This window comes from Peromyscus maniculatus, chromosome 12 (genome assembly GCF_049852395.1).
Source record: "Peromyscus maniculatus bairdii isolate BWxNUB_F1_BW_parent chromosome 12, HU_Pman_BW_mat_3.1, whole genome shotgun sequence".
NCBI classification, from domain to species: domain Eukaryota; kingdom Metazoa; phylum Chordata; class Mammalia; order Rodentia; family Cricetidae; genus Peromyscus; species Peromyscus maniculatus.
The window spans coordinates 35,689,542-35,707,869 of NC_134863.1; the positions used below are offsets into that span (position 1 = coordinate 35,689,542).

The window sequence follows — 18,328 nt, forward strand, 5'->3', positions numbered from 1 at the left end:
GATGTACAGATTCATCAACTCAGTATTTGCTCATTTTTCAGGATATGATTTATTCTATAAAAACTTCACTACAAGGAGGATTGTCATAAAGTATATCTTAAAGTTTGAATATCATGAGAGAATGAATGAGTTAGGCATTGGCTTCTTTATCACTCAGAAAACATCACTTCCAATTTTTCCTGTGCAGGCTTAATCATCCAACAGCATGTAGAATGGAGATGAAGATAAAGATAGGCGAATGAGGAAGAAAAGTCACCCTTAAATCTGGTAAACTGAGTACAAGCACAGTTGACATCAAGGAACGACAGCTCACTGAGTCCATCCAGGGATTTATGGTGACTTGTGTTTAAGTAGAAACCACTCCAGATGAGTGCTTTCAGGAGGACTTTGGCTTTGGGGTTACTGATCTCCATCACTATTCTGGTGCTGGGTAAGTGTGACATTCTGAGGTTTTTAGGAAATGAAACCATTCTTCAGTTAACTTAGGACTGTGATAATCATCCTGCCTCAACCCTCTGACTCCTGGCATTACAGACATACACATTTGGTGCAGGCTAACAGGGCCACTTTAACAACTTCAGGTTACTTTAAAGGTGATTATTTTTAATAGGCAGGTTTTCTAAACATATTCCATATTTGTTGTTATAATAAATTTGAAGATGAGTGACTGTCTGAAAAGAAATGTTTTACTAGACTTCTTGCTTGTCCTGTCTTTAAGGTTGACACATATAAAAACAAAAACAAACACAAAAAAACACAAAACAAACAAACAAACAAATAAAAGACTAGAACAGTCTCTGAGAAGGGAAGCAGTGGATCCAGAGTAAAGTGGAGGCACTGAACTTAGGCAGGAAGGGATAGTCCTCCATTATTGTAAGGGAAAGAGGGACAAGGTGGTCTGGAAGCAGGTCAGCTCATGGATTGGTGTCATAGTTACAGAGTCTGTCTTAAAGCATTTGAAGTAAAGCTCTTGGATGTTGCCAGCAGAAAGAGGGGCCAAGATAAGGACCAGAGTCCATGAAATACCACTACAAAGATGGGACAGGCCATCCTGCTGGCTGAGGTGGTAGAACTCTAGTCTTAGTCCTGTTTCAGCAGAACCACAGTTCCTAAGAAGACTGATCAGTGTGAAAGTAAATTGACTTTTCCTCAAATACAAAAATACTAGTGTATTTTCTTCTACTTCAAAATGTAAAAAATATAAGTCTGACACAAAGCACACCATTAACGATCCATTTTCAACAGTTAAGGAAGCATGAGAGGCCTTTATATGAGGTTAATTTAACCATCTTCAAAATTTTTAAAACTACATATGTATGTATTTATGTGTGTTTCCATGTCATAGGATTTGTGTGGGGGCACAGGACAACTGTAGGAGTTGTTCTCTTTTTCTATGTGAGTCCCAGAGTTCAAATTCAGGTTCCCAGGCTCGGCTGCATATGTCTTTACATCCTGAGCCATTGCTAACCCCTAACCTTAAAGGTAGAGATTTGTTTTGTGATCCAGCACAAAATCAACGTTGATAAATGTACCTAGGTCACTTGAAAAAATACACACTATGTACATTGGAATTGTTTTATGAATGTCTTTTTGATCACTATAATTGATAGTGTTATTAATATATCCTATGTCTATACTACTTTTTAAAGTTCTGATTGCTTGATCCATTTCTGAGGAAGATGTGTCAAAACCATCATCTGTGATTATGAAACTATCTGCATGTCTCTTTAATTTAGTTAAAATTTGCTTTATGTGGTTTGAAGCCTCAATACTACATATGTACTACATCATGACAATTAACATTGTGTAGTTTTTAAAGTGACTAGTAACATTTTTTGAATAATTTTTCTGTTATTAACACAGACTCTAGTTTCCTTCTTTCCCTCTCCTTCTCTCTTCTCCTTCCTTCCCCTCTCCCATTTGTATATAGTTAATATTTTACCACCAGAAGTTTTTGGTGTAGTTATATGGTATTTTACATCATCACCAGTAACGCCTGTAACTACCTGTGGGAACATGGTTAAAAGATTGACCCATGGTGAACAGTACCTTGAGGAACTGTGAGAGAGGTTCAAGGAAGAAGGGCAGAGGGCCTTTTACCTCAGGAGCATTATGTTCCCTGGCTTGTTCTTGCATGTGCTTTTGTACCTCTGGTGTTAAAACATTTACATTAAATTTATATGACATGTTTATTGTTGTCATATGTCAGATTATAGCTACAGAACCCAATTCGGGGGAAAAAGGGCTGCTTTGTCAATATTTATAATGTGCTTACTGGGAATTATTTACATGTTTTTCTGAGCTCAAGCAACCTTCCTTGGATCATTGCTTTCTTTGTTACATTCATGTATGAAAGTACACTTAAACTGAAGTAAGGATGTCTACAGCATTAGACTGTAGTCCATTCCATCCTTCAAGGTCTTTAAATCCCAGGTTCTATAGACACAGATCTGCACAGGTCAATGAAAGTCAATACTCCCAACACTTCATACACATGCACATATTACCAGTCATTTTAATTCTGTTCACGTTTCTAGGTAGGTAGTGATTATTTTCCTGGGTTTTTGATTGGCATTCCTTTATAGTTACTAATGCTTTCTGTGTGTTAACTGGCATTTGACGATCTTTATTCTTGTGAAGTGTTTACTCAAATTCTCTTTCTGGTTTTCAAATCTGGTATTTAATGTGATTGAATAGTTTATTGGGAGTTCTTCATGGATGAGTGCTGTGGGATGTTTTCTGTACGCTGTGAATATGTGTTGCTCTGATTGGTTGATAAATAGAACCATTTAGCCTATGGCAAGTCAAGTTATAGCTAGGTGGGAAATTGAAGAGAGACAGAAAGAAGAAAGGCAGAGAGGAGAGAGACTCCAGTACCACCAGGAGAAGCAATGTGAAAACACTGGTAAGCCACGGCCATGTGGCAACTTATAGAAACGGGTAAAGAAGCCTGCCATAGGCCATGCAATTGGTAATTAATATTAAGCCTCTGAATGATTATTTTATAAGCAGCTGTGGGATATTGAGGCTGGGTGAGACTGGAGAAAACTCAAGCTATATTTGGCTGTCCAACTTACTGGCTCAATTTTCTACCTAAAACTTGAGAGAACTTAAAAAGAGACTTTAAAATTGAGTTAAGAACAGCTTCCTACTTTATGTCTCATATGGGCTGAGATATAGAGACATCAAGGTATACAGATGCCACAACATTTGGGCTTGACCTACAGCATGGTGAATTGTTGCCTTGGTACACAGAGGTGTATTCAAGCTGTGCAGCATGCTGCATGGTGGATTTAGGTTTTACTCATACAGATAAAAAGGGGTTATGGGCCAGCTGCATGCTACCTGAAGGCAGCATGGGCCCCAGAGTTGGTGGGGTAAGCATGACTCTCCTGGGTACCTCCACCATACTGGAAAGCTGAAGTAGGCAGAGTCAGCAGCCAAGGCTGCCACTTTTTGTCCTAGCCAAGCAGCTTAACACTTTAAAGTCTCTCCTGCCAGAAAAGGATTATAGGTTTAGAATAAGGCTGATTCAGATGGAATAAACCTCTAAATGATTTACATTATGTGAAAAAATACATGTAGGCTTGAAAGAGAGAAGAAAAGGAGGATATACAGTTTTATAAAGAAATAGTTTTAAAAATTAAATCTTAAAAAAAGTCAATAAGAATAATATAAAAGTTAAGCCAAGTAAAGATGGAAATAACACAAAATCTGGATACTGCATATTATTATATTATCGTTGGGATTTTTAACTGGAGAGAGACATTTGATTGTAAAGCTGTTGAGTTAAACCAATATGTATATTTTCAAGGTATCTTGACTTCTAAATTTGGATCTAAGAATATGTTGCTTTCAAAAGGAAGCTCTGCCTTTGTTTCCACAGGAAGCAAGAGGCTATGGATTTGTTCCAGATTAAGATGGTTCAGATTTGATCAAGACATATCTCCTGAACCTTAAAAGATGGTACCTATCAACAAAGGTTATAGCTAGTCTTCCCAGGACTTGGCCATTTTCTCAGGATCCCCATAAGATTGACAGCACCCCTGACCATCAGGAAGTAGTATGAGAGGCTACACCCAAATTCCCACAAAATTGTTTAGAAATATTTACTATTGAAACTACTTTTAAAGAGCAATAACTTGTTTGAAATGTTTTAAAATGCTATGGATTTTAGTTTATTGATACAAATTTAAAGTTAATCTTGTTATACTGTATGTATATTTTTATTCTTGTTTAAGGTATGCTTGTCCAGCTCATTTGGAATTGTTATGTATAATTAAGAAATACAGATTAATAGTTAATCATCTATGATAATCAAACTTTCAATCATATTAGTTTTTTTTTAGGTATACAAAGATATATATTTCAGACAGGTAATCTTCAAACACTTCAAAGACCTACAGAATATGGCATTTAAAATGATATAAAAACTTAGACTTTCTGGACAATAAGACACATCTGCTCCTGGCAGCACCAATTTACTTCAGAGAAAAGGATGGGCATTAAATATACTCCATATAGAGTTTATCTTCTTCTTGGCAAAAATAGCCATTTGGGCAAGGGGCTGCTCTTGTGTGGACTGCTGATAATATGTTATATATTCTGGACATGCAGGACCCATGGGAAAATAACCACTGAATTTGCCAAAATAGGGTGAAATGGTTCTTCAGGTTCCTTCTTTCCAGAGGTGACTGCCAAATATTCTACAGGACACAGGGAGAAGAGAGTAAAAAACTCTAGACTTTGGCTGAAGATGGATGCGCCACCTTTACAGAGGAACTCTGGATGACTGTCCAGGCAGGCAGCTGTCTCTGTCATTTCCAGAATTTTGGAAGTTGCTTACAATGCATTTCCTGTTTACTTAGGTAATATTATATCCTTCTAGGGTCTTTGATGTAGTTGAAGACTAGATAGTTATAATTATAGTTTTCCTTAGTCATGAAAAAAGATAAAACTAGATATGAGACTTTAGACTTACAAATATAGGATAGATAATTTTCTTTATTTTGTCAAATACAAACAGACTAGATATTGTAACTGTAATTCTTGCTTGATAACTGTTCTATTACATATAATTTTACTGTTAAAGTTAAAAACCTTCCTTTTTGATTAGACAGAAAAGGGGAAGTACTGTGAGATGTTATTCTGTATGCTGTGAATATGTGTTGCTCTGATTGACTGATAAGTAAAGCCATTTAGCTTATGGCAAGTCAGGTTATAGCTAAGTGGGAAACTGAAGAGAGAGACAGGAAGAAGAAAGGCAGAGGGGAGAGAGAAGTCAGCACTGCCAGGAGAAGCAAGATGTGGAAACACTGGTAAGCCATGGCCATGTGGCAACTTGTAGATTAATAGAAATGGGTCAAGTTATAAGAGCTAGCTAGCAAGAAGCCTGCCATAGGTCATGCAATTAGTAATTAATATTAAGCTTCTGAATGATTATTTTATAAGCAGCTGTGGAACCTTGGGGCTGAGAGAGACTGGAGAAAACTCTGGCTACAGATGAGTGTTAGATTGTATCAAACTTCTTTGGCATCTACTGATCATAGGATATTGAATAGGTGTACTGAGGGTGGAAAACCTTGCCTTGTTCCTGATTTTAGCAGAAATCCTTTGAGTTTCTATCCATTTAATTTAATTTTGACTATAGGCTTGCTGTAAATTGCTTTTTTAATGTTTAGATATGTCCTATGTATTCTTTATCTCTCTAAGACTTTTATAATGAAGCAGTGTTGGATTTTATCAAAGACTATTGCTGCAGTTAATGAAATGATCATGTAGGGTTTTTTTTTCCTTTCAATTTCTTCATATGGTTGATTACATTGGCTGATTTTCCTATGTTTAACCATCTCCACACTTCTGGGATGAAGCCTACTTGATCATATTGGATGATCTTTTTGATGTATTCTTGGATTTGGTTTGTGGGTATTTCATTGATTATTTTTGCATCTATGTTTATGAGGAAAATTAGTCAGTAATTCTATTTTTGTTGTATCTCTGTGGTTTGGCTATGAGGGCAACTATGGCCTCATGAAATGAGTTTCACAAAGTTCCTGTTTTTATTTTGTGGAATAATTCAAGGAGTATTGGTGTCAGCTCTTGTTTGAATGTCTGGTAGAATTCTGTTCTAAAACCATCTGGTCCTGGTCTTTTATTTTTTTATTTTTTTGGCTGAAAGAATTTAATGACAGCTTCAAATTCAATAGGGATTATAGGTCTGTTTAAATTGCTTATCTGATCTTGATTTAATTTTGGTAAGTGAAATCCATTGAGGAAACTATCCATTTCTTTTAGATTTTCCAACTTTATGGAGTACAAGTTTTCAAAGTATGACCTAACAATTCTCTGGATTCCTCAGTGTCTGTTGTTATATCCTCCTTTTCATTTCTGATTTTATTAATTTGGATAGTCTCTTTCTGGCTTTCAGTTAGTTTGGATAAGGGTTTGTTTATCTTAAAGATCTTATTTCAAAGAACCAACTCTGTTTCCTTGTTTTTTGTATTGTTATCTTTGTATTTTATTGATTTCAGCCTTGAGTTTGATTATTTCCTACCATCTACTTCTCTTGGGTGAGCTTGCTTATTTTTGTTTAGAGTTTTCAGTTGTGCTGTTAAGTCGCTAGTGTGAGATTTCTCCAAATTCTTTATGTAAGCTCTTAGTGCTACGAACTTTTCTCTTAGTACTGCTTTCGTTGTGTCCCATAAGTTTGGGTATGTTGTGCATTCATTTTCATTGAGTTCTAGGAAGTCTTTAGTTTCTTTCTTTCTTTTGCCTTGACCCAATAGTCATTCAATAGAAAGTCCTTCAGTTTCCATGAGTTTGTAGGCTTCCTGTTGTTTCTGTTGTTGTTGAAATGCAGCTTTAATGTATAGTGGTCTGTTAGGATGCAGGGAGTTATTTCGATTTTCTTTTATCTGTGGAGACTTGGTTTATGACTGAGTATATGGTCAGTTTTGGAGAACATTCCATGAGGTGCTGAAACGAGTGTATTTTGTTTTGTATTCGGGTGAAATGTTCTGTAGATATCTGTTGGATCCATTAGGTTTATCATGTCTGTCAGCTTCCATATTTCTCTATTTAATTTTTGTCTGAAGGACATGTCCATTAATGAGAGTAGGGTATTAAATTCTCCCACTATCAATGTGTGGTCTTAGCTTTAGTAGTTTTTCCTTTACAAACATGGGTGCCCTTGTGATTTGGAGATAGATGTTAAAAATTGAAATATCTTCTTGGTAGATTTTTCCTCTGATGAGTATGTAATTTCCTTCTCCATCTCTTTTGATTGATTTCAGTTTGAAGTATATTTTGTTAGGTATTAGAATGGCTACACCAGTTTGCTTCTTAGGGCCTTTTCCTTGGAAAATCTTTTTCACACCCTTTCCTTTGAGATAATACCTATATTTCATGTTGAGGTGTGTTTCTTGGATGTAGCAGAAGGGTGAATTCTATGTTTGCATCCATTCAGCTAATCTGTGTCTTTTTATTAGGGAATTGATACCACTGATATTGAGAGATATGAATGACCAATGATTGTTGATTCATGTTATTTTGTTGGTGGTCTTGGCAGTAATGGTAGTAGTGATGTGTGTGTTCCCTTCTTTTGATTTTGCTGATGTGAAACTATTTGTTTCCTGTGTTTTCACAATTGTAATTAATCTACTGAGGTATAGGTCTGTAAGACATCTGTCTAGGCCCTTCTGGCTTTTAGAATCTCCACTGAGAAGTCAGGTTTAATTCTAACAGATCTGCCATATATGTTACTTAGTCTTTTTCCTGGAGCATTTAATATTATTTCTTTGTTCTGTATGTTTAGTGTTTTAATTTTTATGTGGCTTGGGGACTTTATTTTATGTTCTAATCTATCTGGTGTTCTGTATTCTTCTTGTTCCTTTATCTGAATCTTCTTCTTTAGATTAGAAAACTATTCTTTTATGATTTTGTGGAAAATGTTTTCTGGGACTTTCAGCTGGGATTCTTCTCCTTCCTCTATTCCTATTATTCTTAGGTTTGGTCTTTTCATAGTGTCCCAGATTTCCTGGATGTTTTGTGTCAAGAATGTTTAGATTTAACATTTTCTTTGACCAATGTGACCATTTCTTCTATGGTGTCATCAGTGCCTGATATTGGCTCTTCCATCTATTGTATTCTGTTGATGAAGCTTGCCTTTGTAGTTCCAGTTCAAATTCCTAAATTTTTCATTCCCAGAATTCCCTGAATTTGGGTTTCTTTATTGCTTTTATTTCTACTTTCAGGTCCTGAATGATTTTATTCATTTCCTTCAACTGTTTGTTTTTCTTGGCGTTCTTTAAATGATTTATTCATTTCCTCTGACTGCTTGTGTTTTTCTCACTTCCTTTAAGGGATTTACTCATTTCCTCTTTAAGGACCTCTATCATCTTCATACAGTGATAAGTAATTTTGGTTCCCCATTAGTGGGTTTCTTCGCCTATGCAATAAGCCAGATTAAGCTGAATCAGAAAGACCAGGTTTAATGAGCAAAGTGCTGCCGGTGACTCTCAAGCCCTCCAGACGTGAGTTGGGGGAGGGAAGAGGAGCAATCACAAGGCAGGTCTAGGAACTGGAGCTTAAATACCATGTAGGCAAGGGCTTGAGCTTCAGGGAGTAGCCTGGACTTTTGATGGTCTTTGATGGTCTTTGCCCCTGAGGGGGGCAGGGTTTTGAGAGGGAGGAGTGGGGCTGGAGTGAAGTTTCAAGGTGGAGTTAACGGCTGAACATCCCAACCTTCTTGGATGTATGGGCACTGGTTCAAGTCTGGCTACTTCCTGTTGGCACTGGGGGGGGGGAGTCAGAAGTTGGTGGGCTTATGCTCAGCAGGAGGTATGGGTGAAGAAGTATTTGGTTAACTGTCATGACCTCAGGAATCTGTTTCTTGAGGAAGCAGGGAAGGCAAGTTGCTAGGAGAAAAATAGATTACTAACACCAGCCCTGTGAATGGTGCTAGCCATGGGAAGAGTGAAGACTGCCAGAAAGAATGGAATGGAGATGTGCCCTGGTTGTACAGAAGAGGCAAGGGTGAATGAGCCAGACACAGAACAGATATGCCCTTTATTGGGACATTCTGAAAAACTGGAGAGTGGGGGGTCCCAGTTGCTGGACAGACCATTTTTTCTGGATAGGTACTGGCTTGAACCTGGAGAGGTGGTATCAGCATTTATGTCCCAGGAGTTTGTGGGGGATGGCATGCCAAACTGGGGGATGTGTTCCAGGAGTAACTGAGCTATCACCTTTGCTGTTTCCTTGGAGGTGAGGAGTGCCTCCATCTATCTTGTAAAGATGTCAGCAAGAGTTAAGAGATAATGGAGCTTTCTATGAGTGGGCATATGGGTGAAGTCAACATACCAGCCCATATAGGTTAGTGTCCTTGGAGCTGGTGCAGGGCTGGCTTATCTGGAGGGCCCTTGTGGGCTGGCCTTGGCATATGTCTGGCAGAAGGAATGGATCTATAAAATATGAACTCAAAGATGGATGGGGTCAAAGGGGCCTCTAGAGAATATTAGTATCCACCCGGCCAGATTCCTTGATACAGTAGAAGAATTCTTTCCCCAGGAACATGCAGGTATCTTTAAAACAGCTGGAACAGACTTACATCTTGGTGTCATAGTAAAAGACTATGGCTTTGGGTTAAAACATTTTTCCTAGGGCCTGTTTTTAGCCTGATGAAACATGCAGTTCATTGGTTTAAGGTCTTTTTCTTTTGCTTCATATATATTCAAATATTCAGGACCTGCTATGGTAGGAGAGTTGGGCTCTAATGCAGACATATTGTCCTGGCTATTATTGATTGTGCTCTTATTCTGGCAACTAGGCAGCTGAGTTTGGGGTGAATATAGGTCTAGGTGTTTATTTTTGGGTTTGTCTTTGTTGGGTGGCTGTTTTTTTCTTTGGTTTCTGGATTTTCAGAGAGTGTGATGATTGTGTGTTGCCTGTTCTACTGGCCTGTTTGGTTGGTGTGTTCACAGGGAATGTCTGCTGGTGTGGGAGGCTGGGTTGCAGCAAGGGCTGGCAAAAGGAGGCCAGGAGGGGATGGTTAATGGAACCCACAGAGGCATGAACCTGGGGAAAGGGAGGCTGTGCCTGGTGTTGTATTGTAGTGCTAGGATGGAACCTGAGGTATTGGGTCTTGGAGAACAGAGTTGCAGTGGGGTTTTTTTTTTGTTGTTGTTGTTTTGGTTGTTTTTTGTTTTTGTTTTCATTTCCTTTTATGTTTTTAATTGAAGATTTATACTTTTTTGGTCTCTTGTTATTTAGCATAGGAGTTCTTTTGCTTTTATACTTGAGAAGTGCATTTACAATTAGTTCAATTCTATTATAAAAAAACATGAGAGTGCTTCATAGTAGCATAAGTACATTAGGATAACAAAACAATTCTATTCTTTTCTTCCTCTCTCTTAATTGTTTCTTGAAAGCTTTTGTCTTAGCCAGTGTTACACTTCTGTGAAGAGACACCATGGCCATGGCAGGTCTTACAAAAGAAAGCATTTACCTGAGACTTGATTTCTGTTTCAGAGCCTTTGTCCAATATCTTCATGGTGGGGAAAATGGAGGCATGCAGGCAGACATAGTAGCTGAGAGTTCTACATGTGGATCTGGATCCAAAGGCAGCAGGAAGAGGGAGGCACTGGGCCTAAGTTGAGCTTTTGAAACTCCAAAGCCCACCCTCAGCAATTCATTTTTTCCAACAAGGTCATACCTACTCCAACAAGACCACATCTCCTAATCCCTCTCAAGTAGTGCCACCCCTTAACAACCACTCACTTAAATATATGAGCCTCTGGAGCCAATTCATGTTCAAACCATCACAGCATGTGGCTATCATAGATCAATTTTTCAGAATTGTTCTTTGAAGTTGATAAAGACTATTTTTTGTTTCTTTCCCTAGAATGGTGTATTACAATGTAGTGCAGGCTGGCCTCAAATTACTATGTGGCCAGCTACTCTGAAGTTCATGATTTTCCTGCCACTATCACACCACCCTCCATATGCCTGATCTTGTCAGATGATCAGGGCCATCTCCAGGGCCTGGTTAGTACTTGGAGGGGAGACATTTTAAAGCAGCAGTTCTCAACCTGTGGGTCTTGACCACCAGAAAACACATAATTCTGATGGCCTTAGGAACTGAGACACTGCTCAGTAGCAAAATTACTGTTATAAAGTGGCAGTGGAAATAAATTTATGGTTGGGTGTTCCTAAGACAATCGGAAGTATGTGTTTTCTGATGGTCGCCCCCTACAAGTTGAGAACTGTTGGGACCTGCCCCACCTGGAACTCAGGTCCCCTGAAAAGGGAGACATGGAACCAAGGAAAGGTAAGTGCTGCTGCTTGCCTGTTCCCCAGCCTCCCTTTTTCCCAGGGAGACAATCAGATGCAGCAGAGAGCCAAGGTCAGGCAAGAACTCATTTATTTTTAAAACAAGCTCCTGTTTAAGCATAAAGAAAACAAGGGTGGGGGGGGGGGCAAATGCCTCATTGGGCCATCAGCTTAAAGATGACCAGATCACATACTTAGTCTGCAGTATTTATAGTGTTGTCTATGAGGGAATCATGTACTGACATCATCTTGACCTGAAGCCCCAATCATATTTTTTTGTAAACCACTTGGGTTCCACCCTCTACACTTTCCCTGGGGGCCAGCTTTACTAGTACCTGGCTGGATAGGCCCTTCCCCCACAGAGAACTGCTGTTTTATGTTATTATCTAGATTACGTTCTTTGTGTTTAAGAGTGTTGACAAATTTTCCATTTTGAAATTATTTATTTAGTACCAATTTCAAGAATGCAATCATTAAAAAAAATCATTGCATTTCTAAAACTCTTTTCATCCAATGTTTGCAGCATAGATTAGCCCAGAATACTTTTGAACAATGAGAAGCTAGTAGTTTATATTCTGTTCTGCTGTTTCCAAATTTTTTGTTTGGGGTCAACTTTGAAATTAAACTTAGACATTAATAGATTTTTAAAGAGCAATTTTAGATTCACAGAAGAATTCAGTGGATGGTACAGAAGATGTCCACATCCGTGTCCCTGACCCTGCCTCTGCATAGGCACAGTTGTCTCAGTTATCCCCAGTCCTTACTGAAACGATGCATTATTATTACAGCTCATGAATTTACACATTTGCACCTTAGGGTTCACCCTTATCCTGTGTATTCTATGGGCTTAAACACATGTAACACAGCAATATCTAAGATCACAACATCCCACAGAGTCATTTCATTGCTCGAAAATCATCTTTGCTTTGTGCACTCATCTTTCCCGTTCCTCTATCCCCTATTTTTCACTTTAGCCACAGCTTTGCTTTTCCCACCACGCCACGTGGCAGCAATAAGTGTGCAGCTTTCCCGGTTTTTCTTTAAATTTAGTCATGTGCATTTAATTTCCCTTCGTGTTTTTTAATGACCTCTCCCCACTTTCAGCAACTGAGGATTTCCAAATGTGGCCAAGGGTGCCCTTGAACTTCTTTCTAGTCATCCATCTTCTACCTCCAAATTGCTAGGATTACATGAGTCTATTATGTCCAGTTCAACGCAGAGCTGGGGATTGAACTCAGGGCTTTGTGTATACTAAACAAGCTCTCTATCCACTGAGCTGCATCCTCAGTTCTGATCATTTCTTTCAAGCACTGACTGATAGTGTCACTTCCAAATGTGACATAATATATTGATCTATTTGTTTACTAAAGAATATCTTGATACTTTCCAAGTTTTGGCAATCATGATGGGAGCTGATTCACAATCTTAGCAGCAATGAATAAGGGCCCCCTTTTCTCTGTATCCTTATCTGCACTTGTGTGGTTATCTTCCTTTTCTTTTTACTTAAATTAAAATTTTTATTTTTTATTTATTTAAAATATTATTACAATATTTCCATTCCTTCTTCTGCCTCTAACTTGTAATTGTTTTCTTAATGATTATCATTCTGACTAGTGCGAGATTTAATCTCAATGTTTTCAATTTGTGTTTCTCTGATGGCTAGTAATAGTGAACATTTTTATATGTTTATAATTTATTTGCACTCCTATTTTTGAGAACTGTCTGTTCATTTTATTAACTCATTTGTTAATTGGGCCATTTAAATTTTTGTCCATTTTTTTTTATATTCTATGTGTTAGACCTCCATTACATATATAGTTAGCAAAAATGTTTCTCACATTCTGTAGGCTGTCTTTTCACTCAATTATTTTCTTTGCTATACAGAAACTTCTTAATTTAATAAAAATCTTTTTTGTCAATTGTTGGCCTTATTTCCTGAGTGACTAAAGTCTTTGTCTCTTGCTATATCTTGAATGTTTCTTTACTTTTTCCTCTAACTCCATGTCTTAGTTAGGGTTTCTATTGCTGTGAAGAGATATCGTGAACATGATGACTCTTAGTAAGAAACCATTTAATTGGGCTGGCTTATAGGTTCAGAGGTTTAGTCCATTATCCTCATGGTGGGAAGCATGGCAGTGTGCAGGTAGTTATGGTGCTGGAGAAGGAGCTGGGAATTCTAGATCTGGATCAGCAGGCACCAGGAAGAAAGAATGACACTGGGGCTGGCTTGAACATTTGAAACCTCAAAGCCCACCCCCAGTGACACACTTCTTCCAACAAGGCCACACCTCCTAATAGTGCCACTCCTTATGAGACTATGGGGGCCATTTTCATTCAAACCACCACACAGCAGCAGAGCTTCAGAGCTCATATTAATGTCTTTGCTCCATTTGAAGTTGATTCCTGTAAGAGGTGAGAAATTGGAATCTGCTTTCGTTCATCTACATATGGATATCCAATTTCCACTGCACTATTTCTTGACAAGGTAATATTCCTCCAATACATATTTTTGGCATCTTTGTTACAAATCAGGTGGTTGTATTGCCAAGGCTGTTGGTTGATCTCCAGAAACTGATGGTAAGGCTCTGTTGCTGAAGACATCTATGTAACTCATTGAACATGGAGAAGTTGAGCTTCTGCCTACCTAGAGCCTTCAAACCCAAAAAACCCCGCCTAGTATTCATGTTACTAAAAGGTACTCTGCATGTTACCACAAAGAAAACATAAAACTTAGTCTTAAATGGGATGTCTCCATCAAATCCCTCCTCAACTCTGCTGAAGAGGAGGTTGAAAGATTGCAAGAGCCAGTGAGGATGGAAGACAACAAGGAAACAGTGCCTTCTGGACACAGAAGGACTGCCACACATATGAACTCACAGAGACCATGGCAACATGCACAGGCTGCACAGGTCTAAGCCACATGGGGTCCCAATGCTGAGACAGCAAGTGGACAGATCCCCACCCCTAACCCAGAAGCTATCTCCAACTGATAACCCCTCACCAAGGAAAATATAATTTTCTCTAATGGAGTCTCATTGGGTATACAAACCACACTTCAGAGTGGGCAACATGCCCAGTCAACACAACATAACACAATGGTATTTTTGGAGGGTTTTATTTATTTTTGTTTTGGTGTCCTAATACTTCGCCTGGGCATATTTTCCCCTTACAGGTCTTTTTTTTTTTTTTTTTTTTTTTTTTAATATATTATGGTTTCTGTCTTTGTGTTTTTATGGAATTTCTCTGTGTGCAAATGTGTGTCTCTGTGTCTGTATGTGTTTCTTGTGTTTTTTCTTTGCCTCTTTTTTTCCTGTTTGTTTCTTTTGTCCTGTACTGATTTATTTGTTTTTATTTTATCTTACTTTATTACTACCATTAATTTTTAGATGGCTGCTGTTTGTTTTCTCACGAGACAGAGCAGAAAAGGGTGCAGATTTGGGTAGGCAGGAGGATCTATGGGGAGTTCATGGAGGGAAAAACCATAATTAGAATCTATTTTGTGAAAAAAAATACTTTCAATTAAAAAAAATCAGGTGGCTGTAGCGTTGTGGTTTACACCTATGCCCTCTATTCTGAAGAAAGGAAAGAAAGAAGAAATTTCTTCTCAGATCTTCATTCCCTCCCCTTTCCCAGCACCCTCTCCTTTCCAGTCCACTGTAATCCCATTTCTGTTTTCAGGTCCATGGGTTGTATTCTGCTTTCACATGCGTAACATGTGTAACTTATCTTGCTGTTCTTGGATTATTCCACTTAATAGCATGCCTTCTAGTTCCATTCATTTTCCAGCAAATGACAGGTTTGTTTTTCTTTGTATCCTTTTATGTTTTCATTTGAAGATTTTCTGTACTTTTGTTGTATCTTTTGTTATTTAGCATAGGTATTCTTTTGCTTTTGGTTGAGGCATACAATTAGTCCAATTTTATTATTAAAAAGCACACTAGCACTTCATAGTAGTGTAAACACCTTAGGATAACAAAATAGTTCTATTCTTTTCTTCCCATCTCTTTAATTGTTGCTTGAAAAGCATGAAATATTGCAGATCAGTGCTTAAGAAACCAAGTTTGAAGTTAAGACTATTTTTTGTTTCTTTTTTTAAAGCATTGTATCACGATGTAGTCCAGGCTAGCCTCAAATTCACTTTGTGGCTAGTTGCTCTGACATTCATGATTCTCCTGCCTCCAACCTCTGTGTTGGCACACCTGGCTTGGGACTACTATAGTTGTGAGAAATTCTACAGAACTCAAGGAAGGAATACAAACAGGTTCCAGGGACTGTATAACAAGAAAGTGGACAGAGGAAAGGATGCACACCCTGTTCCTACCTCTGTTCTGCTTCACTTCCGTTGTTCATTCTCAAGGTAGAAAGTAGGAAGAAAGAGAGAGAGTGAACTCTTTGTGCTTCTGTTTCTACAGTTTTTGAGAATGGCTCTGTTTCTTCATCTCTAAAGTGTTCATTATTGGACCAAATGTCTTTAATTAGGGGATGGTATCTGGAGAAAGGAGTTTAATCAAGTCAGTTCATGTTGTATGCCTACACTGGACCTGCCAAGGGGCTGGAAGAAGAAAGGCAGGGCTACCCTACAAATGATTTGACAAAATAAGGTCACTCATAAGTGGGGATTAATTAATTAATATCTTATAAATGTAATTTTCAAGGTGTTGACATATCAGTGATGATAAAACTTGGAATTATTATCTTCAAATCATGTAAATATTAAAGCACTCTTATTTAAATATTTTCTAGAGTCAAGTTGTATGGATGGGAAGCAAATGGCACAGAAAAGTTCGTTACCTTTGCCAGAAGGTACTACTCTTTTTTTATCTTGTGGACAACACTGCAGAAATGGAGAACTGAACTTCCTTAGAAACAGTAACTAATGCTTTGGCTGCCGGACAGATTCAGGATAAATGGAAGAATCTGCTGATGAGAGGGTTATGGTATGAGGGACCCTGAACGATTGCCTCTAAACCTTAGTTGTCTTAGAGTAAAAATGGCTATGGATTTAGCACCGTCCCAGGTCTGTGTTGAAAATGCTTTGTCATCTAATTAGATGACCATTATTGGATGTGACTTGTGAGAACTTAAGGATCCCAAAGAGGCAAGTGACATAGAAACAGGATAGTTGAGACAGTTAATGCAAAGTTTATCAGAAGCAAGGCTTATTCACACAGATTTCTGCTCCTGTTGTAGTGATGACATTATTGACTTTTTTGTCACAGGTGATTGTAACAGATAATTTTGTTGATTAATCACCACTCTGCAAACTTGTATCCATCTTGGACTCTTTAAGTCAGTGTACAGGCAGTGTGAGGTTTTATTGTGCAAAATATATGTAACCCACAGGCCTTGAATTTTTACTTTAGAAGGTAAATGATGTACTCAATTCTGATAGAGTGAACATACATAAAGTAGAAATGTGAGAAAAATGTGCTATTTCTGGAATACATTCATTAGCTAAGCAATGCTCTAGTGTACCTTCATACATGCTGCTGTGGACAGACTTAACACAGGTTTTCTTCTCTCCTCCTCTTTGTGTGTGTGTCCAGTTAACTTTCCAGTGTATGTGCAGATGGGTACAAAGGCTCGGCTGTGCTGCCATGATATTCCACTGACAAAAGCAGTACTAATAACATGGGAAATAATACTAAGAGACCAACTTTCGTGCATAATAGCCTACAGAGTAGAAACCAACTGTACAGACAGGAGAATCACCTTGGCCTCCACACCTGACCAGAGTCCTGTTCTTCAGATCAATCCAGTGGCCCTCGATCATGATGGGCACTATTCATGTAAAATAGCAACATCTGATGGGCATTTTCAAATGAGACATGACCTCCAAGTTCTAGGTAAGCAACAATGTCACACATTGTGGTATTTCAGGTTACCAGATTTTAGATAGAAACAAATGCCATTGTAATTTGTGAGGAGACTGAATCTTTTCTCCTTTCTATCTTCACAGTTCCCCCTAAAGTAACCCTGTCTTCAGGGAAAAATAGAACTGCAGTTTGTGAGGCGACTGTAGGCAAGCCGGCTGCCCAGATCTTCTGGACTCCAGATGGGGACTGTAAAACTATGAATGAATCACACAGCAATGGCACCGTGACTGTCAGGAGCACATGCCACTGGCAGCAGAGCAATGTATCTGCTGCATTCTGCTTTGTCTCTCATTTGACTGGCAACCAAACTCTGTCCATAGAACTGAATCAAGGTGAGCATCCTTAAAAAAAAAAAGAATAATTGATATTTAACATATTCTTCCATGAAAGATAAATGTTCTAATTTCATTATGTTTGTGACAAATACTGTGGCCAAAAGCCACTTAGGGAAGGAAAGAGGAAAGTCAAGACAACTCAAGCAGAAACCATGGAGCTGCTTGCTAGCTCCTCAGACCTGTGCAAACCTATCTCACCTGCTGAGGGATTGGTGCCCCCCCCCGCCCCCTCCCCCGCCCAATGTACTGGGCTCTTGGGTAACTTTAAGCTGTATCAAGTAGACAGTTAAGCTAACTAGGACAACAGACCCACTTCAGACCCTAGTAACAAGTTTTCAGTTGTCTGTCTCCTGCAGGTCTCATAAAAGAACTATAAATTCTGGATGTTTCTACCACCTGTGTATCAGGTTCAGTGATTTGGTAGAATGGTTCACAGAACTGAGGATGCACTTTGCTTCCTATTACTGGTTTATTATAATGACTGCAACACGGGACAGACAAACAGAAGAGATTCATAAGGCCCTCTATGGAGGAAGGGGCATAGAGCTTCATGCTATCTCAAGGATGCCTGTTCTTTTAATTCCCCATACAGAAGCCTTTCAAACTGTATTGTTTAGGATTGCTGATAAGATTTTGTTACATGGTCACAATGATTAGACATCTAATCTTATCAGCACCAAGGCCCAGCTCAGATGGTTTTTCAAGTTGCTCCTTTCTTCTGAAAAGTCCTTTCGCCTAAGTCTTTCACCTAGTAAACCAGCAAGACACTATCCTAATCCTAGTTCTCCA

General features: G+C 38.5%; 1 protein-coding gene across 1 annotated transcript in view; it reads left to right on the forward strand.

Moving 5' to 3' along the window:
- LOC121821582 (cell surface glycoprotein CD200 receptor 5-like) overlaps positions 1 to 18,328 on the forward strand; it is a 40,833-nt gene that overhangs the window by 13,839 nt on the left and 8,666 nt on the right. The window contains exons 2-5 of the mRNA XM_042258922.2: positions 188 to 430; positions 16,072 to 16,131; positions 16,875 to 17,174; positions 17,288 to 17,536. Of these exons, the coding sequence (XP_042114856.1) occupies positions 367 to 430; positions 16,072 to 16,131; positions 16,875 to 17,174; positions 17,288 to 17,536 (673 nt within the window). The 5' untranslated portion in view covers positions 188 to 366. The remainder of the gene's footprint in view (positions 1 to 187; positions 431 to 16,071; positions 16,132 to 16,874; positions 17,175 to 17,287; positions 17,537 to 18,328) is intronic.